This window comes from Anopheles funestus, chromosome 3RL (assembly GCF_943734845.2).
Source record: "Anopheles funestus chromosome 3RL, idAnoFuneDA-416_04, whole genome shotgun sequence".
Lineage (NCBI taxonomy): Eukaryota > Metazoa > Arthropoda > Insecta > Diptera > Culicidae > Anopheles > Anopheles funestus.
Window position 1 is genome coordinate 34,749,509 of NC_064599.1, and position 23,844 is coordinate 34,773,352.

Here is a 23,844-nt window from a genome sequence, read left to right on the forward strand (position 1 = left end):
AATGCTATTTTCTGTGAAAATTATTCAAGAGTATTTAACAGCAATCGAGCTGTGTGATAAAAGTCCAAATAAAAGCACACATTTCCCTCCGATGTGGAAATACACTTCACTGGGAAATTATTACTCACATCCTTCTTGTACCTCAATTCAACCTCGTTAGTGATCTACCTGCTGATGATGAATCTGATAGGGTATGTGTTTGTGTGGTACAAATTACACATTTTACTCTCACACAGTATGATCCCACTGAATCCTACATGATGGATATTCTATCGTTTTGTTGCCGGGCAAGACGAGTAGCTGCTCACAGGAGGGGAAAACACTGCATAATACTGGTACGCATCCTAGTCGGAAACGGAGCATATCGAATTTACTTCCGAAGGACTCTATGCGCTGTTGTCCACCACTCTAGATATACGTTAGTTGCTAAATTTTTGACAAGGCCCCGAAAAAAACAACCTGTTTTACCAGGAACTCAGCCGAAAGTGAGCCATTTTGGCAGAGATTAGACAGGGATCTGTTAGGACAACATCCTCACTCTTGTTGAACTTGAACCTACTTCCGGAAAGCTGTTCACTGTTGTGCTAGTTGGAGAAAGGATCAATGACTGAATTCGGACCATTGTGCTTCAAATTTATTTCGCTTCGCTTCTTTTAGATCCCACGATGTGGATGATGATGATGATGAAGCAGTTACACGATAGGTTTGTAGTTATATTTTTGGGGGAAATCATCGCTGGATATGTTGCACATTCTTCTTCAACAAATGATTCTTACCATAACACTGTGCCACTCGTCCCGGTTAAGACCCTCGCCGACGGTGACGCTGGTCGAATGGTTTCCGAACACGTGCACCACTTTGAGCTGGCCTTTCTCTACAATAACGTACAGCGCGTACGGATCGAGCTTTACACCGGCGGGCGTCTTGACGTTGTGATACACGAGCAGCCCATGTGGTAATCGCGTCCGAAACTGGAACGATATCTCACGACAGAGTCTACATCATGGGAAGGAAGGGAAAAATTAATTAAGCACCATAAATGTACACGATGGGTATGGAAATGCTGAAGACTAGGTGGAAAGGATTTTCCCTATAGCCTCTTTGTGTTACTTGATCGTTCGGTTTTTTTTTCTTTGTGATTTTCTGATACCAGAAGATTGAGTGCAAATGCTTAGCCAAGTAATGTCAGGAACAGGCACAAGTAGGGATGATGTTTTTCCGTCAAACCATGTGACGGCTTCTAATGGTTCATCCTGTTGATTTTTTTACATCTTCTAGTAATAGTAAGCTTGATAGATACGGTGAAAGTAATTTGCATACACGTAACAGATGCTTCTATTGGATGAAGAATCGTTTCATAATTTTGAAGTGAATACATTGGCAAGAACATTCAAAGTTGCAAATTATTAAATAATGATGGAAGTTTAAAAAAATTAAAAATATTTCTTAAGTCACCTATGGTATAGATAGTCTCCGTGACACGCTGTTAAAGATATTGCTTTAATATTTGTTTATGTTCCCTATCAAAAAGACGCCCTAAATTTCGAATGCCGAAATAATTACGAGTAAATTATTTCGAGATTCGACAGACGCGTAAATAAACACTAAGATTATACATTTTGGAAAAAAAATTAAATAATTTTATTTGATAATTTTATTTTAATTTTAATAAATGAATAACTTATGAATTTATAGAAATAATCGTTATAATAAAAAATAGTAAATTGCATAAATTTAGGCGTTATTAATAGAAAATCCTATACTATTCCAACAGTAGGAATTATTGTCCCCTGAAGGTATTCAATATTCGTAACAAAACATTAACATTGAACTCATTTATTTGAGCTTCATTAGCAACATATTTAATACCGTCTCAACTCAAGATTTGTTTGGTAGTTTATTTTCCTAATGGTGGCATTTTTCCCAATATTCCACCATTATTGCACCAAACACTTCGGGCCAATGAAATCGTACCACTTTCATCTCACACAATTCCAAACACTCAATAAAGTAATCCCCGCTGAGCCGGGGAGGTATCTTGTAGACCAAAAACCCCGGCACTGGTAGAGTCATTTCGTAATGCCTTACCTGAGCTGAAACGTCTGTATAGTTTCTCCATCCATCTGTATGAAGGTGTTGTTTTTGGCAAACATGAACGTTTTCTCGTAACCCGTCTCCTTGAACGTTAGCTCCGAACCGCGCAACTCATCCGGTACCGGAGCGAGCGTACTGCTGGACGAGTGCAGTGACCATGCTTCCTGTGTTTGTGTCCGAACGCTCGACGAGTAGGGATCGACGGTGGTCGTCAGTGGAACCGGTGGTTGGGGCGTCTCTGTTGGCAGAATGCAAGAAAGGAACGTTCGATTAGAATCTTCCCGCTTAGAATCGATCAAATGATGCGAAAACGGTCTTGTACGTTAGTACTGCCAGTTTTGCACATTTCGTTTCGGCTTATCAGTTTGCTTCGATTGTGGTTAAAGCGTAGCTTTGAAGTAAGCCGAATACTTTCGACACTCAACGGGAATGGGGTTTCCGTCCGGCCGAGGCATCTAATCCACGGTACATCGTTTGACTCACGTGTTTCATTAGCACACTGCTGCATGCACTGTTCGTACGTTTCGAAATTGTTCTGCAGATTGCCACCGCATCCACCCCAGATGAACTGCGTACAGTTGTTGATCGTCTGCTCGAAGCGATACCGATAGTCAAACGTTTGGCACTGACCCGGTTCACCCGGTCCGGTACATTTAGCTGCCGAAAGGGAGGTGGATTGGAAGAGGCAAGAGAGAAAAGAAAATATATCATCTTCAGACTTCCGAAGCACGGGGAACCAAAACCCTACAATAGAACCATCAGCAGACTCGTACACTTACGGTAGACTATTTCCTTCGGGGGTTCCGCATTGGTCGGTATGGCAAGGACGCACGGTCCGATCCCGAACCGGTCGTACGGGCAGACGGTGAAGGTGAGGTAAATTGTAAGCAATACTGATGCGGCATGATAGGTCATTATTTTACCCGTGCAAGCTGTTGATGCTTTCTGTGGTTGAGAAATAGAAATAGCAATGGAAAACATGAGACTGTGAGGAAGGAGAGAAAAAAAAGCGCACAGAAGAAAAGAAAATTTTCCCGGTACAAATTATGGTTATAGCTGATGGAACAACACCAGTTTCAGGGAAGGTCGTTTTTGGGTATAAATAATGATGCCGATGGTGGAGCTTGGAGCTTCTGACGTATATTTATAGTGTGTCTGGATGGAAATATAATGTTGGATTTTTTTATTATCTTACACGCACATTCTCACGCGATGTGTGTATGTGTATTGTCCTAAAAGAAGTTCGAAATTGTATTTGAAATTCTGTTGATAAGAAGTTTTTTTTTATTTCTGTCTTTGATAATCATGTTCGTTACTTATTTATAACGTTATTTAAATTAATTATATTTTCAATGCTATCGTATCGACCAGGACATATGAATAATTATATAAACAAGCAGAAAAATGAATCTTAATACTGTTTTTAACAAAACTATTTGGTTGCATGTTCTCTCAGTTTCTACAAAGTTTTGAAACATATTTTTTTTACGTTTTATTAGTTTTACGCAAACAAATACGGTTTTTTTATTTCATGTAATTTCGATGATTGGTCTATGCCGCAAAACTGTTCGGTATTTATTGAAAAAAGATTATTTCATTTACTTATTGATTTATTCGAAAATCAAAAAAAAATAAATTCCTTTCAAGAATTGATTATTAGAGTTGTCTAATAATTTTCACAAGTTCTTCAATATTTTTTTTAATGTCTGGTAATTTTTTCCATTAAACCATCAGATGAACGAAGTTAAATTTCGTATAACTATTTTTTTATATGGATATTTCTATTTAGTTTTATGTGTTTTTGTCTTAATTCTATGTAAATAGCCTTTCAGTAGATGTTTATACACTGGTGATGTAATAATTCCAAAATGTATTACAACAAAATTAACGTTAATTTTTCCTAGCTTACATAATTTTATCTAAAAATATTCAATGTTTTATATTCTCTTTCGGATTAATCTTGTTCTGGATAAAATAATTCATCTACTTCATTTATTTATTGCAAAAAAAATCAAAAATAAATTTTTATTAAAGTTAAATCAAATTTAACCAAGGTAAAATATTGTTCCATTGTTTTCGTTTCGTTAGTATAGCATTTGACGGTGGTAAGATTATGATTACCATCGTAAATTGCCTAATTTAGTATCATCCTACGATACGGTACGAAATCTACAAAAACACCAACAAAACACGCGTGGCTTAAAATTATCTCCAATAAGGATCATTTTTCTTTGGAAGAAAGAAACCCCAATTGATGGAGACGCCCAGTACCTGATGTCATGTTAATGTAATACCAATTTGCTCACCATTCAGCAATGTTTCCCTTGGGACATTTTCTTCCCACGGAAGAGAGGAAGCTTTTTAATACACACAGGTACACATACATACACAGCTGTATCCACATTCAGCGCTCATCTATCGTTACGATCGTGTAGAACACGTCATAACATCGAAACGATACCACGGTGTGTTTGTGGAAAATCTCATAAATCTTCCCATTCCCACCGTTCCGAAGGATGCCGGGCTGCGTGTAAAAAGCATAGCCAGGCCACTTCAGTTATTAGGAAAGCTCATTACTCTCGAGTGGGTATGAGTAAGTGTGTGGGAAAAAGATTAAACAGGATAAGGATGACGTAGCGAACGATCACGCCATCGTGCACGGTGGTGATAATTTACACGCCGTGTAAGAAAAAGGAAATTTAAATAATGATGAACCGTAAGCATAAAAGAACGTGCATGAAATCGTTTCAATTGTTTCCATTTTCAATAAAGGCACCCGGAATCGATTTTCACGGTGCAGGATGTGGGTTAGTTGGTCTTTTGTTCTGATATTGTTTGTCTTTTCTTTCCATTCGGCGACTAAACAGCTACAGTAAATAACGAATAATTTGCACCTCTAGTGTTCTTCTAATCTAATATTTACTTTTGAACCGATTAACAGAGGAGCAACGATTGTTTGCTGCATAATGCCACGAGTAAATGAATTAGCGCATGCCTTGGTTGAGTGGGACGTGAAGGTGACCGAATAAGCAAAGGTATGGTGAAAAAAAATAAATAGATTAAATTAAAAATAATTCAATATTTTACACTCACTAATATTAAACTCCTACGATGAACTTTCCCTTATGTTTATCTCATCCCTAAATATTGCTTGAAGTCGCGTAAGGTATCACGTTTACACTTAAAATAAGCGCATTTACTATTTACCCTGTTACACGGTTGCTAATCTCTCAACGTATCTCTCACCAAACACGAAAACAACAGAAATTGCCAGCTTAACAAACAGAACTGTTTTTCGACAACTTGTCAGAAGCTACACGGTTTGTGGTTCCTGGTAAAGGATTATAAAACTACAAGCACTCAACTCACTCAACAGCGTAACGTGTAAAACGAGCCGTAGAGGAGAATTACAGATCGGGTAAAAAGTTTTGTAGAAAGTTTTTTTTCCCTGCACCAACCTGTTTGAATCGCTTGCTAATTAGCGTGCGGCGGTCATTGGGAGGGCTTTCGGTTCACAGTTTGTTTATGCACAAACAAATGCCACGAGCAGCAGCAGAAGGTGGTAGGCATTAATGAGCAACTTTTACGATGCTGTAACACCGCAACCGGGGCTTCTGCTATTTGGCTGCGGCACGGGAGTGAGAACGTGTTGGTAGCGATAAGATAAGAAGGAACGGGGTCAGCCTTAACTTTGCGTTTACGTGCGAATGTTAAACATCCAGCACAGCTGACTGTTTTGCTGGACATTTTAGAATGTAAAAAACAATCTAAGGTATACATTTCTTTCGTCCATTGAAAAAAACTTTATTGAGGAAAAATAAAGTTTTGTTTTTGTTCGAAAATACAAGATGGAAAATAAGTTTCAATTTTTTTTGATGTTACTGAAGAAATGCAAACATTTCCAATTTGAATGCTAAATACTTTAAGCAAAAAAATGTTTTATATCGAGTTCATAATAAAATCATTTTATCATTCGAATTTGTTATAGGTATATTTTTCTACACTCTATATGAATTTGTTCGCTTACTCTTTCTTCTTAACAACCTCCAAGTTCACGCTTAGCCATTTTTGGCTTAATAGAATTATTTTTACCACGTAGCCGAATAGTCAGTACTTGCTAAGGGGAACGGATCCGGAAGGGATTTCCAGCCGTTCCTGTCGTGTGGAACCGAAAATAAGTCTTAATACGTCCTTGCCGTTCTTAAGACACTAAAAAAAAATAATTCTTACCTAAATAATTCTTAACAATATCCGGTACATTTGTGGCAAATGTACCGGATATTGTTCATTTAAAAAGCAAACCTCACATGAATGTATATTAATTTTCTTCTTTACAAAAACAATTATAGTTTCACGGTGTAAATGTCAAAAATATTTTCAAAAATACTTTTATGACAAAAAAATATGGCAAATGTTTAAGTGCTTATTTTTAAACTTGTATATGGAGCTACTGAAAAAAATGGATACCAGAGATTAATTAGAGCTATATTATCACCTTTCAAAGTCGATATTAAGACGTTCGTAGCATTAATGTTATACCTGATCAACAGATCCGGAGTGTCAATAACAGGTTTTTGATTTTTTGCCACAAATATACATTGAGGAGGTTGTTGCTCGAACTGTTCTCCATTGTTTTGTAAGATTTTGACGTTTTCTGTCAATTAGTATGAATTTTTATGCAACTGAATCAAGTGTATCTGCGACTTACACTTTCTCCAAAACCTTCATGGAAAGAAGATGGCGGAAGACATGCTTCAGCTAGTGAATTCTGACCCAACGTTTATCCAGCGCATTATAGCGGGGTATGAGAGGTTATAGCGAAATAAAAAAAAAACAAAAAAAAGATCAAAACTGAAGATCAGGCTGATCCCTTTTATTTTTAAAAAAGGCCAAACATTGTACAAATTCCATTGAACAACTACTTTATTAACTGTAGTTAACTTCCTGTGACTGTTTTTTTTCTCAAAATGGAACAAGACCCTTTACGCGGATGCCGCTTCGAGTCGATTGAGGATTGAGGTATCGAGGAGAATTCTCAAGGCGATCTCTTCGTACGGATACGCAAAATGATTCGTTTTCGATTATTGAACGACTTTAAAAAAAATTCTTCCCGAGAAATTTTGTGATAGCATGTCACTTCAAATTTATACATAAGCAAGATTAATTCTTTAAACAAATATTTAATAGCTTCATCTTCAAGCAACTAAATCAATAATTGATCTGGAAGAGACTCAAGAATTAAAGAAATACCTATTATAGAAGCTAATAATTATACAAACCAAACCCAACTAGAAAAAAATTGTATCTGTGTACATTTCGGTTATCCGTTGCTATCTGCTCTATTTAGTATTTAAAATTCTGCTCAGTGCTTTTAACTATTGTCTCCACGAAAAAAAAAGCGATTTAAAGCCCTAAAGCATTTTAGGTATTGTGCTCTCTACATATGTAAATGTAATTTATACTCCTTCGACAAAAGAATGCATCCCCAAATGACGAAAGGAACAGACCAGACTGAATAGTTTAAAAATTATTATATTATGACTAATGTCTGGCGGATGCTTGGAAAAGGGACAGCCCGCTGTAAGTGATACAATATATCCCACGTAAAACGTAAATCTCAGCCAAAAAGTACCGCACACACAGACGTGCATGTCCCACGGGTGAAGTTTACCATCCGTTGCCTGCAAAAGCGGAAGCACCACAGAAGTCACTCTCGCACGACACCAAAGGTTGGGTTGTTTACTTCCAACGAGTGCAAACAGTGTGCATCCTGAGTGCATCCGAACCTAACGCGTCGGTCAGTCAGTTTGTCAGCCGTCGTCCGTCAGGGTGGGCAGAACATTTGAACATGGACGGCACGTTCCGTTCGCTCTGACCACACGACGATCAGGTTCATATTTGCACGCCTTTGTTGTGCTGGTTGGGGTGGACGCATTTTTTTTTTCATTCATGCCTGAATGTATTGTGGCCAACGAGAAATGTCTGAACTGACTGAATGCAAGTGGTAGCATATTTTGAAAACAAAAAAATCACCCTCCGGTACCATTACGTGTCACGTAGTGAAGGCACGAGATTTTTGCTGACAAAAGTGCCCGAATGTCCGAAAGCGTTTCTGGGTACTTGGACGTTTCTGGTAGCAGGATAAGACATCACAAACACAATAAAGCCAGTTAAGGGAATTGAGGTAGAATTCTTTCTCTATTTCCCACATTGTTGCGTCCAGCAATTCAGAATGCGTTTCTATCACGTTCGTTACTGGGCGAGGCAGGATGGATGGTCGTCGAGTCTTCGTGAGCATTTCGGTTAAGGTTGAAATATGGTAGAAGTTATGGCTACCTTGGCTTTTGCGTATTCTTTACATATTTTCCGCATTGCGGCGACGTGTTTGCAAAATGTGAGTCCAACTAAATTCTTCTGAAATGACTCGCCACTGACACTGGCTGACTGGTGATGCTGGATGATGTGATTATGTAGCCTTGCAGCCAACTCGACAGTCGATTGACTGGTGCAAGGCGTTCGAGAGTATGGAAAGTGACACGTCTAATGTCGTCTTGTCGGGTACGGTGAAGTGCCAGCATGCCCCTACACCGACCAGTGCAACTCCAGTGCAAAAACGTCCAGCAACGACACCGGCGATGATGATGATGAGATTATGTTTCCGACCCGGCCCCATGAAACCGTTTTGAGAGAAACGGAGGTGGCAAATTAAATAGAAATTCATGCACGGCTAGAACTGTCCCAGTCTCAACATTTCGTTGACACGAGTTGATCATAATACGGGTTGCCAGCAAACGGGCAGAAGGTAGCGGTGTATCGATGGACACATGGATACATTTTGCATCAATCGGCAAACGTTAATGCACTCCGTTTTGGTGGCATCCTTGCGAGTGGGGTTTTGGTTATTCCCGTTTTCCGACAGCCCGAAGACCATCGTCAGTATTGGCTGACGTCTTTTGAAGCATGAAATGGCTGGCCGGCAATGATATTTCGTATATTTACACTCCGGTGAGCGATAAATCACACCCCAGTCGCATCACGTTCGAGTGCATTTCCGATGGCTTTCGGTACTCTTACTTGTCTAGGCATTGAAATAGGAAATAAATTCGAACATAATAACAGACGGTACAGCAGGGAGCTTTGTCACTGGCTATTGATGTTACCATGTGCTGATGATGAACGTTTCTATTGCAATGAAACGTATTATTTAAACTTGTTGTTTTGTGAGACAATCTCATGTTAAGGAATGATTGTATAGATATTCATTCTACCAAAGATTGACGAGAGAGAGATTGGAGACTGATATTGCATTTAAACACAGTCAGGGGAAACAATCGGTTTGTATTATGTTTAATTGTGTTAGAATTATTTATTAAAATTTACTATTAAATTACTCATATGTTCAATGGCCCACCAAATAGAGAGAATAATTTGAGGGCCTTTAATAAAATACATTAAAGCTTTACTGAATATTTTGATTTGACAATTTAAAAAGTTTGGCGTTAATTTCAAAACAAACTTTGGAGTAAATCCAAAGAAGTTTTTTAACATGTTCTGCAGGTAATTTGGGATAGATAATTACGAATTAAATTTTTGCTAAGCTTTTTCAACCGTATGAATGAACTATCAAACTGTTCGTGGTTACAGATGTTGTAAAAGCGCTAAGTACTTTATTATTCGGCTTAATTCTTTGTTGAGGAGGGATATACACTCAGAAGTTCGAAAACTAGGTCGTTTTTAGGAATTAGTAAAACAGAAACTTCGTATTAGTTACTTTAGAATTGTTTAACTCCAGCAATTTTTTGGATGAAAAATGAAGGGTTTCAGTCTGATTAACTGGTACGGTAGTTCTAGTGTTAATCTTGGTCTAAAAGTGATGTTAAGTTTAGCGTAACTGATAATTTAAATTGATTTAAAGTGATCTTGTGGATAGTGATAAAATTCGATCAGACGCTCCTCAAGCGTCTGAAACGTTTGCCATTTGTGATACGAATTATTGCGAGCTTTCGACGGGATAAGAGCGCGTTTGTGCCCAATCGGAATGTCCTTAACATTTTAATATCCAGAAAATTAAGGTATTAAAATTCTATTAAAATTAAAATATCTACTTTTCAATGGCTTCGACAAGCAGATTTTCGGAGAAACAGATTGATTCACACAAGAAACATGGATGGTACACTCTATCTCTAACAATTATTATCAAATATCAAAGCAATTTTAAGATAAATTTTTGAAAAAGAACTGATGGTAGGTAATGAGATAAAAAAATTTTAATTATTTTTTCAACATTTCATTGAAATGAGATTACATAAACAAAAACTTTACCGATTGTATAATATTTTAAAAATACGGTAAAATTGCTTTTAATGAGTTTAAACCGTTCAGCGTTTAATGTTTCACGCGGAAAACTTGTTATGTTAAAAAGTTATTAAAAACATGTGAAGTTTTTGCAAAACAATTTGTATGAAAGTGTGAAATAATCCGTTCTACACTAAAAAATGGTCATTCAAAAGGCATTTCATACACATTTCATCAACTTTATAAGTCAATAAACGGCAGATTCTTTGGTGGCATCGATATTAACAACTTCTGAACCTTGGAGGTCAAAATTTCTTCAATGTTTTGGGCACCGAGCAGCAAAAATAAAAAAAAACCCTAGAAGCCAAAATGCTCGTTATGCGAGATATAGCTCGTTGAAAGGAATAATTTCGAAACATTTAGATTGATTCCGTTAGAAGGAGTGCTCCTTACCAGGGAATTAAAAAAAATCCATTTATTTCTATAATACTTTATTAAACTAGAGATTTCTTAATCTGGTGTGTTTAAGAATTTAAATTTAAATTTACTTTATGTTTCACAATACTTAATTGCTTTCAGCTTGGTAACATTCCATTTGAGACTGTTCGTGATGCTAATTAATACGTTCGTTAATGAACAGTTTGGAAACAAGCTAAAACGTTTTAATTAGAACAACCAGAGGATACGTCCAGTTCAATCATATGAAAATAATCTTCCATTAGCGATTTGTCGTACTGCGTATTTTGCAAAAACTGACAACGAATGAAACCATTTTCCTCCGGAAATGAAAATCCATCCTATCACATGTCAAATCACGATGCCAGTTTTTAGTTGGTTCGTTTTATAATGACAAAAAAACGGAACAAATATTGAACTTCAAAATCAAACTTGCTACCAGCTTACAGAAGCAACACACTCGATAAACCCATCACGTACGGCGATATGCCAGGGAAGAACAATGCCATCGTCTTGCATTGTATTTCTATTTATCTCTCCGCTCGACTGACACCGATCCTGTCCATGAAAGCGAGCGCATTAATTGACTGTAAGAGCCACGTGCTGCCATGCCAGTAGTACGATGTGGACGTTCGTCCCACGGCTAAACTTTGACAGTTCTATTTCTTCTTCATTCGTTGGTAGACTTTTTTTTACCGTGGTTGTGTTTCATATTCCGCTGGTGGATAACGACAATTCAACACAATCAAACAACAAGTGCGTGCTTTGTGTTGTAGCAAGGATGGATGGAGGCACAAATCTGGCCAGCTCAACATACCAGCATATCTCTCTAGATCGGACATGCCAAACTTCTCGAGTGCTGGTGAATCCTGCTGTTTCGTCTAGTTTCGGGTATGTTTCTTTCCCATGTGTTACTTTGTTTTAGTTTGTTTACCCGTTTTTTTTTTGCGTTCGTGTGGATTTCCGTTTTGGAAATCCGTCCCGCTGTACTGTTTCGTACGGGAAGATAAATCAGCTTCAGTCCGTCGAAGGGTAGTTGAGCGTAGCTTTTTGCCCACACCGTTGTTCGCTGGTTTCTTAATGGTTCAAGCGCTACGAATCGAACGAGCCAACTCCGTTGGTTGGAAAAGATAAATATTTGTAATTGATTTATTCCCTCCATTCGGTTTGAAGGGGGTTTGTTGGCTTCTTTCCTAGCCTTCCTAGACGTCCGAAACGCGCTACCCACGATGAACCCTTTTCGGCAGCAGGAATGATGAATTTCAGGAGCTTGATCTTTCGTTTCCCTTCTCAGGATGGTTCGATTACGGGATATTTTTTCTGCTATCCACGTGCTTCAAACCAACCAATAGCTATGTCCTGTCTAAAGCAGACGAAGACGTTGTCTGCGTGACTTTTACGGGAAGGAATGTTGCTTTTATTTCTATTTTGAAGTAAAAAATCTGCTCCCCAACCGTGCCAGCTGGTGCGTAGCAGTGGAAACTTTTCACAAGCTGCCTGTGCACGTGATCGTAATAAATTGATTAAAAGATTTTCCACGAGGACAGTTCTTATGGAGTTAAGCTTAATGGAGAAGAGTTTGTTTAGGGTGAAAAATTGCGTTCGTGTTTCAAATGAAGAATAGCTGCTATTACTTTTTATACAATTTGAAGTGGTGTCATAGTTATATTTTAACAAAGAGCAAACTAGTTGTATAAAGATTTGTCTCATAAGAAAGTTTCTTAAGGTACCTAGATAAATGCACGTAATTAGTCTTCTCATTGGTTTAAAACTTTCCAGTCTTTATACACAACTTAGTAACTGATTGTTTACAGCTGTATTTCCGCCTGAATATAGAACTTAGATTAAGGACATTTGCTGTACTTATTTGGGTCACTTTGGGAGTTAAAGGAAATGAACAGGAAGTTGAACTTGGTATATCGTCCGATAGCTTGATTAACTATCAAGTTTCAAGTATTTTAAGCGAGAAAAGTACTCCTAAAAGGTTATGTTCGAAATAAGTTTTTTGTTCAGTCCTAATAAATTTAGGATAAGGACTGCAGCATTGAAGGTTTCATAGTAATAATACGTATCTGGCATATAAGTTCTTTAGTAAAGTTTAATTGAGTTATGTATTTATTTTAATAGTAATGGGCAGCATTTTTGACATCAATTGGGTTAGATGCTGTCATTTCTGGATTCTGTTCAAGTTGAACTGGAATTTATCCAGGATGATCTGGAGTCCTTTCCACTTTTTGGAACTTTACCTAACTGATATTTACTCTGTTTAATGCTTCTTTTCTATTCTATTTATCTTTACTATTCTCTTGTAAAATTGCCATTTTGTACTCCACTGTATTGCTGAAATATTCCAAATTTCCTTACATATTCCACTTCAATTTAAGAATAATCCAGAAATTGATCCAAACTTATCACTTCAACTTGAAAACTATGATCTTCGTGAATGATTTTCGTGGCAAGATGAATAACGATTATAATTTAAATTAAAACTTAAAATTTCTGTTAAATAATTATTTTTTTGTAGAGCTAGCTTTTTTTGTAGATCTGTCGACTAAGCTAAATGGCAATAAATTAATTGATCAAGAATTATCAAATAGAGAAAATCATATGGAGCGAGAGAACGTTTACAAGTTACATATTTAATGATACAATGCGTTTACCGAGTCAATCATTGTGAAAGATAAAGGCTAGAGCAATGTCAAATAATTGTTCACCGACACCCAGACTGAGAGCGAAAGGACTTGATGAAAATTTGTCCAATCTTCAATATAGTACTACAAATAATATACCGGTAGAACTTCTTCTTATGTGCTTTTCCTTGACATTTTTTACACGTATTCAGCCAGGACAGTGAGTCTTGCGCACAGCTGCGAGAATCGTTACTTATGGGATTTGGTACGCTTTACTGTCGTATAAAGACCGCTGCCGCTACCACATACACCACCTGGTTAACATTGTCCGTAAAACCGATATTAAATAATCGATAAATAGGATAAATATTAACAAATAAAACATATTACTCTTAGCGAACATCGACCCAAAACAAAAAGATAAAAAACCGCAAAGAAAATTGAATAAAACTAGTGATAAAATATGATTTTTTACATAAATCAATCAATTGACACATAAAAATAAAAATATATCAATTAATTAATCATAACTAATCGATCAAATTAATAGCAAATAGACCTTCGCGTCTTAAGTGAGCAAAATCTATGCAATCATGCTTATCGATCGATATTCCTCCTCCTTTAAAGAAACCTACCTAATCACAATTACCTGCATAATTAAACACACTTCTACACAATTAACTTCAATATTGTATCGGTAACGAATTTATTTTACCGACAACTAAAAACCCTATCCTGGTTCCAAGTTGCCGGTTGCAAATGTTTACAATTCACCAGCACTTACGCTTAATTGATATGATTATCGACGGGGTTTTGAATCGGTTCAGTGAAGTAGTGAGCTTTTTCGGCAAGCTTTATACGTTTTTGGAACATTCACAGCAATCGTTCCTACCCATCGGTGAGCACGAGATTGCTGGAAATGCATGCTCGACAGCACCATGTCACCATATTGTGCATTTGGATGCATTTCCGCGGTGAATCGGTTCGGATGATCAACAATTCAACCAATAGTATAAAGCAAAACCGACCGAGATATAGGATTCCATCTATCGCAAACATGTTGAATAATTAATTCCGATAAATATCCGGTGAAATATGGCCGGGTACGATTTTGACCCGCGTGCTGACCGAGAGTGCGTACGAAACAAAATTGATAATCTCCCCGTCATTGGTTCGTGTGCGTGGATTTAATAAATTATGCTCGTTTCGGTTGTAAGTCGGCCCCCGGTATAATCGGGCATAATTACAGTTCCCGGTTTCCCGTGCGATGGGCTCTAATTTCTAAAATATTATCCTGTAACCATCTCGGCAACGAATTGCAACGCCCGCATTCGCAAAACGCACTCGATCCTGGATTGCGGTATCATTTTCATAAATTTTCCCGGAAGGATTCATCTCAGGCGTGAATCCTTTTTGTGCGGTCACCTGGGGAGAACCGAAAGCCGGGTGAAAGGCGGAAATTTTCGGGTGGGCTTTTCCACGTCCCACTAATTACTACAAATCCCGATTTATCGGTTACTGAGCGAAACTTCATCTAGTTCGTCCCGCTGTGAACCCTTTTCGACAGTGCGACCCTTACTGTGAAGTGTGCCCTATGTTGCTTTAGAAAATGAAAGGTTTCAGTCAGTAAATCCTAACGCAAACTTAATCATGCATATTAACGAATGTGACCGCCATGGAGGCGCCACATTTCCCGATGTAGTATTTTGCATGTTTTTGAATAACATTACGGAAGGTATGGTCCGATTTCAAAGTTGCTAGTAATATTAGTGGGTGGCATAAAATTTGAAGCCAATGCAGATTTTCTATTCAATTCATTATGAATGGTTTCATTCAATATATAACGTTATTGTGTGGTACAACGTTATGCGGTGTATTGTGAAGTTAAACTGATAGAAATAACTGATTTAATTTGTAGAAAGAATCTTGAACAGTACAAAATTTGAATTTTTGTTAACTATTATCAGAAGAGAGGAATGAAATTTCAAAATACTGATGTTTGATTTTCCGCTGAACGAAGCTTCTGGTTACTATATTTAAAGTAATGACTTACTAAAAGCAACTATAGTAACTAAAAGCAAATTCTGAACATTCCCTACATGTTATGTAGGCTATCTTAGGCAATTTGTACGATGTCATGACATCGCCTAAGTAAGATAATCGTTACTTTAATTGTTACTTCATCGTCTTTTTTGTGGCGCTTCTACTTCAAGAATCCAGACAATTCGAACACTTCTTCACATGTATTTATCCGTATCAGGTAAGATCGAATTTGGTAACGGTGATGCATTTGCACATCGAGGTCTTCAATAGCCCAAAGCAGAGTATGGTAGCTGAGTATAGTCCATATGCATCCATAAGCAAAAAGATGGTTTTAATATTACAAGACATGCGCCAACTATGACATCCACCGTCAAAAAAATATTGCAAACTATATTTTAAGTAAAAAATATTTTTCTTTGAACATTTGTTCATCTAGTCGGCATTTGTCATAATTTTACTACAATAACTGACTATTATCGCTGTTATTAATTACACTTAATTTAACTATTTTTTCTTTAAAGACCCTTATACATTGTTTTCAGAACATCTACGTTTTGAAGAACCTTTTTCTAAGAAACATTTCTAAAAAACCTTTATAGTCAGTTTTTGAGTGATGATATTTTCTCATAAAATCTTTTCCATTGATTTCATCTAAAAATGCTAAGTGATTTTATCAAGTGTCGTTGGTCCACAAATTTTTGGGTCTAAAAGAAAATCAAACCAATACTATTCCAATATAGCAAAAAACCGCAATATTTGAAAATTTCAATGTGTTCTAAAGTTCTTACAATCTAATGAAATTCCATAGTAAAAAAAATCCATGTTGTTGGATAAGAACATTCCAGTATAGATCTACGTAGAACATTATGAAAAACATTCCTGCTAAAGAATGCAGTTCATTGTATGTCAGTTTATGCATCTGCATAAATCGTTATATTTCTATTCTTAGAAATGACACACGAGAGAAGAATTCTTTTTCTAAACGTAACCACTAAATATTTTAAATAAATACCTTTAATCCTAGATAAATTGTTTTGCCGTATGTTTAGTACCACCACAGCACCGAAAGCGTTCAATCGTACGACAATATTCACAACACTTTCCACTTCAACGTTCACTGATTTGGTTTTGTTGAACGCTAAATTTGTCACATTGTATTCACGGTAGATCGCTGTAAAGAGATGTATTCTTGTAAACAACACTGAATCACAAACGAGAGACGTTTTTATATTATCAATTAATACACTTGTCGCATAAAATAAAGCACACAACCAACACTTCTTTCTTGGTGCCCGAAGAACAGTAATCGCCCCATATCCTTTGCGTATTACTTGCTTCGTCAGACACGGTGGCACTGATTAACTGCATGACACTCTATATAACTATGCATTGTGCGATAAAACGGATGTGAGAACTGAGGCCATTCAACTGGTCGACAGCATGGAGTGAATACCATTTTCCGCCTTTCACTACACTTGGCTGGTTTTATCGGGTGCTTCGGGGTCAGTAAAACTGTCACACAGTGAACACCAGCTACACGATTTTTTTAGTATACTTAGAACACTTACGAATGTGGTCACTTGTTCAACAGTTGACGGTTTATAACTTCATTCCTATCCATTCCATTGCGCAGTGGATATGGTTAGATGAAAGATGCAAAACTTTTCTTTTTATCTCCAGTGCCTTTCTTGATATCATCAGACGCTTAGGAACACACCAAATCACTCGTTCTCGAATTACCCAGGGTATTCAAAGCACTTCTGGATCGCAATCTACTTCATTTCTTTCTTTTAGGTGGTGATATGCACATTAGATTTTATTGGCTGTAATATCACATCCATTAGTACTGCTGAGCACTCCTTTTGGTATTCTTTTCGAAGAGACTCCTTAACCACCTTTTTCACTATTGTGATTTCAGCAAAAAAAAACATGTACTTTTGATCACAAAAACTATAGCCAAGATTCACAGCACCGTAACTCCACTAGCCGTAAGTTACACTAAGCACTGCACCTACTACTTCACACACCGGTGGCGTTAAACGATAGCGATCTGGAGCGAGGTTGCATTCCGATCGCGATTCTCAACCGACAGACACTGACCGACCAGTCTCGGTCGGACCAAGATCGCGAGACGATCCGCCGGGTGGATAATTGAATGATGAGCTATATGCTTCAATTTAACCTCATCACCGTAAGCTCTCTTTCTGATTCGTCGAGAAGAGTCGCTGTGCCACCGTTGCGGGGATGCAGGGTTTGATGGTTTCGTTCTTGGTTATGTTTTGTACCATCTCAGAATGCGAAGAAATATTGAGGAGGAAATGGGAAAAGGAGACGCGTTAGGGTAACTAGTGATATAGTGATTTGGAAGTATAAAAGAGCTACTCTTTGTGACGCACGACGTTTTCAGTCAGTTGCTGGCAAAGATAAACAGGCTAGCAATGGGGTTCGTTCGGGGTTGCAAAGTATTGAGAAGTATAGGATTTATATAGAGGATTCTTGAAGATTTAATTTAACCTATTTTTAATAATATAAGAAGGCATGTTTTGAAGCTGGAAACCACCAATAATATTGAGGTTTAATTGTATATAATATTATTAAAAAAGTGTGAGTGGCTTCCTTAAAAATATTAAGAAACATTGAAACGAAAATATTATTCAAAATAATCATACCAATAATTTCGAAGTGATTTCGATTCTTTACGATACGACATTTTCGTTGGATTGGATTGTACGAAAAATGAGCATTATTCGATCGAGCGAAAGTGTGGCCAGCCAAACAAGATACGTTCCAATGTCTAATGACCCTTTTGCTACTTCGGCATTCGAAAGCGAATGGAATAATGCTACGGTCTTGTAAACCGAACCGTACGAAGCAATTGGTGCAACAGTAATTGAAATGCAATAAAAAGGCAAACGATACGATGGTTGAACTTTCCGTTCGATTCTGATTCCGGATCGCTTGTCTATCGATGTTCCACAGCGAAGATTACACGCTGGCGATGTTGTAATTTGGAAGTGGAACCGTGGAACAATCACGGTTTGGGTAAAGATGGTTTTGTGCAATGGTGCAAAATGAACCAAAAACCAAAAGGCTTTTTGTATTTTTCCTATAGCGAAATTCAATTACCACTGTGGTAGTAGATAGTTTGCTCTAATTGGAAAAGAAAGAAGCCTCTTTGTTGTATTTTCTTTTCCGAATTCTGACTAGGGAATTATCAGCCAAAAGCTAATGCGAAGAGCTTTGGTGCGATTTAATCAGCCTGTTAAATTTCCAAATCGAAATTTAATATTAACCGTTATTAAACGTAATATCGAAATCCCATGAGATTTCGTAGCAATTGGCGCAATTTGTTTTATGTTTTTTTTTCACGGCCAACATTACGACCAGCATTAGTTGGAGAGGTGTTTATACACGGTCGTAAACAACGAGCACACGTCGGTTGACATTAGTCATCAATTAAGCAATTTTCATCGCTCGGCTCGTCGAGACGGGTCGGTACGTGCTTGCTGCCAAAAGAAGTAAGTGGAAAGATCAGATCGTAACTATAAAATGAACTTGAGTAAGGTATATCTAGTGGAGCGTATCGTCTGTACCCGTACCAGGAGTAGAAGCAGACGCAGTTAGTATGAGCTGGTCGTAAGCTTAGTCACTTGGATTGCGATAATGGGTAAGATGACCTTAGTAAGATGTTGATTAGACTGTGAGTGCGAGAAAATGTGCTCATAAAGAGGTTGTAGACCATAACTCTGATGTTACTCTTATTTTATGGAGAAAATTTGCTTTCTTTTGTAACAGTTCAAAATCAATCCTAAAATTTTGATAAATGTATTGGTATTACTTGTAAATAAAATTTACTAAAGTTTAATAAAAATTTACAAAACAAATATTTAAAAAAAATGCACAACGGATAGCGAAATTGATATAATAAAGCAATAAAACTAATAACTCATGTTAAAAGTTAATTGAACAATTTAAACAAACCATTAAAAATTTATTCGAACTTTATTTATTTATCTTACTTGAAAATCGAATTAATTTTTCCTTGTAATCTAGCACTAGTTTTAGGTTTTCCATTGATTGGTCTAGTTTTTTAGGATTGGAGCTTCTGCTTTTTGCGCGTTTTGTTTTCTTTACTTGTGAAACGTGTTTATTTTTTAAAAATAAAAATCAAAATTATCAGTACAAGTATAAGAAATTCCACGATCATTCGAAGGTTCAAGATCGTATTTTCATAACGATTTGTGCTGTCAACATAATCAACTACTACTATGTTTGGGTAGGATTTTAAGAAAATAATTATAAAAAAGACGAATGAGCAATCCGAAATTTCCTTGTGTAAATACCGTTTCCAATCAATTTGATCTGCCGATTGTTTTAGTGATGCAGGTTTTCTGACCATCGTTCCCATGTCCGAGTGTCATCAGCTCCGAAACAGTTAAGAATGAATCTCAACAGAAGTTATCACCTTGCGTGCTACGGTTAGATCCCTATGACTGCAGCAAAATGCTAAATCCATTTCTATCAGCTGCTGTGAAGAAATCTTACAGCTATAAGAAAAGATACCCTCAGAAGACCTCTTTGTCTCCTTTTCTTATATCCTTCATCCTGCAGCAAGTACCAGCAAGTTTTTCATTTTTATCAACTCAACCATGAACACACCATTGTCTTGATGGCATAAGTCTTCCGAAGCAAATCTTTACGAACGGTTGCGGAAGCTTTGGCACAGCACAGGAGTGTATCTTGTGTGTTCTTGCAACAACAATCCGATGCACCATTGCCATCCCTAAACCGATGTGCTTGGGTGGTACGGTAAACGGAGAAACTTTACGTTCAAACCCGCGTGAAAAGTTACCCAAAAACTTTGCGCACACTTGCCGACCTGTTGGCTTTCCGGTGACACTTACCACCGTGCGAACGGTACGGGAAGCTTTCCGGTCGGTAGGTTTAAGCTGGGCACAGTTTATGCTAAGTACCGGAGCGAGTTGCTTCTTATCATAGCGCCCAGAACTTGTGATGTTGCTTGGAAGCAGCAAAGCACAAAGAACAATGCACACAATAAAGCGAGCAGAGATAGAGAGAAACAGAGAAAAAAAGGAGACGATTATCCACAGCCTGTCTGGTTGAAAACAACGGGGCCAGAAAATTAATTACGATCGTTTCGTTTGAACTTTTACTGCTCTCGCATGACGTACGGGGATGGTGCCGGGTATGTTGGAATCTACTAGCGCACAAAAAAGCAAGCACAAAACAAGAGCTTTTTTTTATAATGGCAGAATTTGTCATGTGGGAATTCAAGAATACCGAAACCGGGTAGAATGTATCAGTAGATTTTGTCTTTTTGAAGGAACAAAAACATGAACCATGAAGGTTGTGGAACTTTCTTACACAAAAGTCGTTCCTTCTAACTTTAGGCGAAAAGTTAGGAAATTTACCAAGCAAAAAAAACAGCAATCGCTAACATTAATGACTGTCACTGACTTTCAAAACCCGACCACATTCACGTCGTTATGTGGTTTGCGCTTTCGGTAAAAATACGTCAACATGTGTACATTCTTGCACTTACTGCAAAGCATAACAGTGGTATGAACCTGAAGTATGAGTGGTAACGCTTTACGACTGCAAACCAAAAACTAGTTTTACCTTTTTTGTTTTGCCTCTGTGTTGTCGTTGGCAACTCGCTAACGAATGGTTAACTGATTGGAAGTAATCTAAAAGATAAAATTGATTAAACTCTTAGCTCATGCTGTGGCTAGGTACGCCTTTGTGATGGGAAAATGTTTAGGTAAGGTTTTTTGTGTGTATTACTATCAGCTTAAGATAAAGTATTGTTGGGAAAGAAAACTTTAATAACAACTGTTATGAGGAGAAGCGCCAGGGAGAATCTATAAATAACAAGAGTTGTGGTTTTGTATTGTGTTGTCTCGTAATAAAAGAATAGAATTGTCAGCAATAGAAACTTGTCCCATTAATTATTTGACAAAATTTAAAGAGATATTTAGAATTAATTGCAGGGAGAGCATACAATTGAAGATTTTCAAAATTGTTACTGCAGGTTCTGGGGTTAGAATTTATTATTTGATAATTGATAATATGTGATAATATGGGATTATATGAGTATCTGTCACTTTCGTGCTTCAGCTTTCGGTTTAATAAACCGAGGGTTGTAGATCGATTCTCATCTCGACCGTGGCTATATCCATGTACAATCAAGCAAAAGTTTCAAGCCTTAATATGAATCAGCAAGTCATTAACCTGCTTCAATCAAGTCGATTAAATGAAAAAGTTTTTTTTTTCATAAAGTGTTTAAAATTGCATTAGAGACTTTTTATTGCACGAAAGGTATTAGGTACTCAATTAAAGTGTTGCTAATGAGCAATTTTTCGCACTTACTCGTAACAGAAAACAAACTCCAGAGGCTTATATGGTATGCAGTAATAAATTAGTAAGTTTACAAATATATCCAACTAACTATCACCGAAGCGAATAGCAAATTGAGCCGGATTACCAAATCTTGGGCTGATTATTTTCATCGGTCAAATCATTCATCGTTACAGACGAATGTAGAACAAATGTGTTGTTGAATGGGATAAAGGTTTTCCAATCTGCAAACATTGCAAAGGTTGTTGGCAAAGGAAAACAATAATTTGTTAACGACAACACATTTGAAGTCTGTTAACGAACGAAAGATATTCATTTAGATGACGAGCTGGCTATACAATGAAAATAGATCATAGCGATGAATGGTCAAAAAAAATTTCAATCATAATATCAGAATATTTCTTTAAAATACCATTGAATATCAAAAATAGAAAATGGAAATCCATAGAACAATATTCTTCTTCTTTCTTCGCTTAACGTCCTCTAAGGTCACGCCGACTCTTGCGAGCTTAATAGACTTGTTTTAGCATATAACCGCATAGTCAGTCCTTGCTACTGTGGGACAAGGTCCGAATGGGATTTCATATTCGGTTCTGTGGTGTGGAATGGCGCCGTTAATCACATACACCAGCAGCCCGCCCACGAATAGTAGAACAATATTATACATATTCCAAGTTTACATTTACAGTAATATAAATGATTTCGAAAATTAATTTTGGAGAAAGATCTTTTGTGGATTGTTGTCCAATGTGCAGATGCAGTAGAAGCTCCTCGTGCGAAAATATTAATTATTTTTTCGGATAGGATCTTCTAAGCTCCATAACAAACAATTTTGAGATACAGATTATTGAAGGTCGTTAAAGGTTAATCATCTGATGTAAAAAAAAATCTTTTAAAAATATCTTCTTTTTTGTATAGTATCTACTCAAAACAAATTCAATTTAGATAGTTCCTTCGCCTCGTTCATTTGTCCAAAATGAAACACAAACCCAATCTTTGCTTAAGATTTATGTTTGATTGATTTGATTTCTTTTAAGACAAATGCACTAAAACATAAAACACAGTTCAATGTCCAGGACTTTTAAAAAATTTAAATCCAACAGGTCATTCACATTTCAGTGTACACAATGTCAAAAGGATTATGTTTACCACTCGGTCTAGGTTCGTTTAGTTTGAGCCGGATTTTAAAAGATAATTAATTCCCGTCCGCTCAAGAAAAGTGTTACTAATTAATGTGCCGGTTTGCAAAAACTTTTCCCTTTGTAGACACAACAACAAATGCCAAACAAAACCATAAAACACATCCTACGCTACTTTGAATACTAGTCCGTAAGTTGGTGTTTCGGTTTGAGTTTTTTTTGCCAAAAGAATGCATTTTCTTGTTGGCGCTTACCGTTTGCATCTTTTGCTTGGGTTCGGTTGGGGTTGATATTACCCTTTTCTCCGAATTCCGGCAGGTCGCTTTGCTTCTCTCGCGCCAAACTGGACCATTTGGACTTTGTTTGTAACCGTATCCTCTTATCTAATTCAGTCAATTGCCGTTACTTAAGGAACTTATTTGATTCAATAATCCCCGAAGCACTGTGCGCAGTAGTACGTGGTTGCAGGGCGACGACTGGACACGGCCACATTGCAGCAGCTTGCTACCGGGTGTCTGATTCGTGTTGTCGTTCGTGTGTGTGTGTGTATCTTCACCTTCACCCTGGCACAGAGAATTGGTGCTCTGCGGCTCGGGGTTTTGCCAATATTCGTCGACGTTGGTGTTGGCGAGCGTGAAATTTCGTAAGGATTCGAAACGTCTTACTAACACCTTTGGTAAACAATTTGTACCCAAGAATTAGGGAGTGATAGAAGATGGAAAATGTTTACTGAAACAATTTGGAAGCGTTATCAAACACGGCTGCCACTGTTGCAGTTTCTACACACCTCGGTATGTGGAGTGGATGTT

The 23,844-nt window shown here is 37.3% G+C and overlaps 1 protein-coding gene across 8 annotated transcripts in view; it reads right to left on the reverse strand.

Moving 5' to 3' along the window:
• The window catches only part of LOC125771668 (axotactin), a 53,808-nt gene that overhangs the window by 17,723 nt on the left and 12,241 nt on the right, over positions 1 to 23,844 (reverse strand). For 3 of the 8 annotated variants that reach the window (XM_049442516.1, XM_049442522.1, XM_049442524.1), the window contains exons 1-6: positions 17,087 to 17,422; positions 16,531 to 16,689; positions 2,874 to 3,039; positions 2,578 to 2,751; positions 2,089 to 2,332; positions 777 to 996 (exon numbers count right to left, since the gene is read on the reverse strand). In XM_049442516.1, the coding sequence (XP_049298473.1) occupies positions 777 to 996; positions 2,089 to 2,332; positions 2,578 to 2,751; positions 2,874 to 3,009 (774 nt within the window). In that variant the 5' untranslated portion in view covers positions 3,010 to 3,039; positions 16,531 to 16,689; positions 17,087 to 17,422. Of the gene's footprint in view, positions 1 to 776; positions 997 to 2,088; positions 2,333 to 2,577; positions 2,752 to 2,873; positions 3,040 to 16,530; positions 16,708 to 17,086; positions 17,423 to 23,844 lie in introns of those variants that run through there. The other 5 variants (XM_049442517.1, XM_049442518.1, XM_049442523.1 and 2 more) reach the window with 4 other exon arrangements.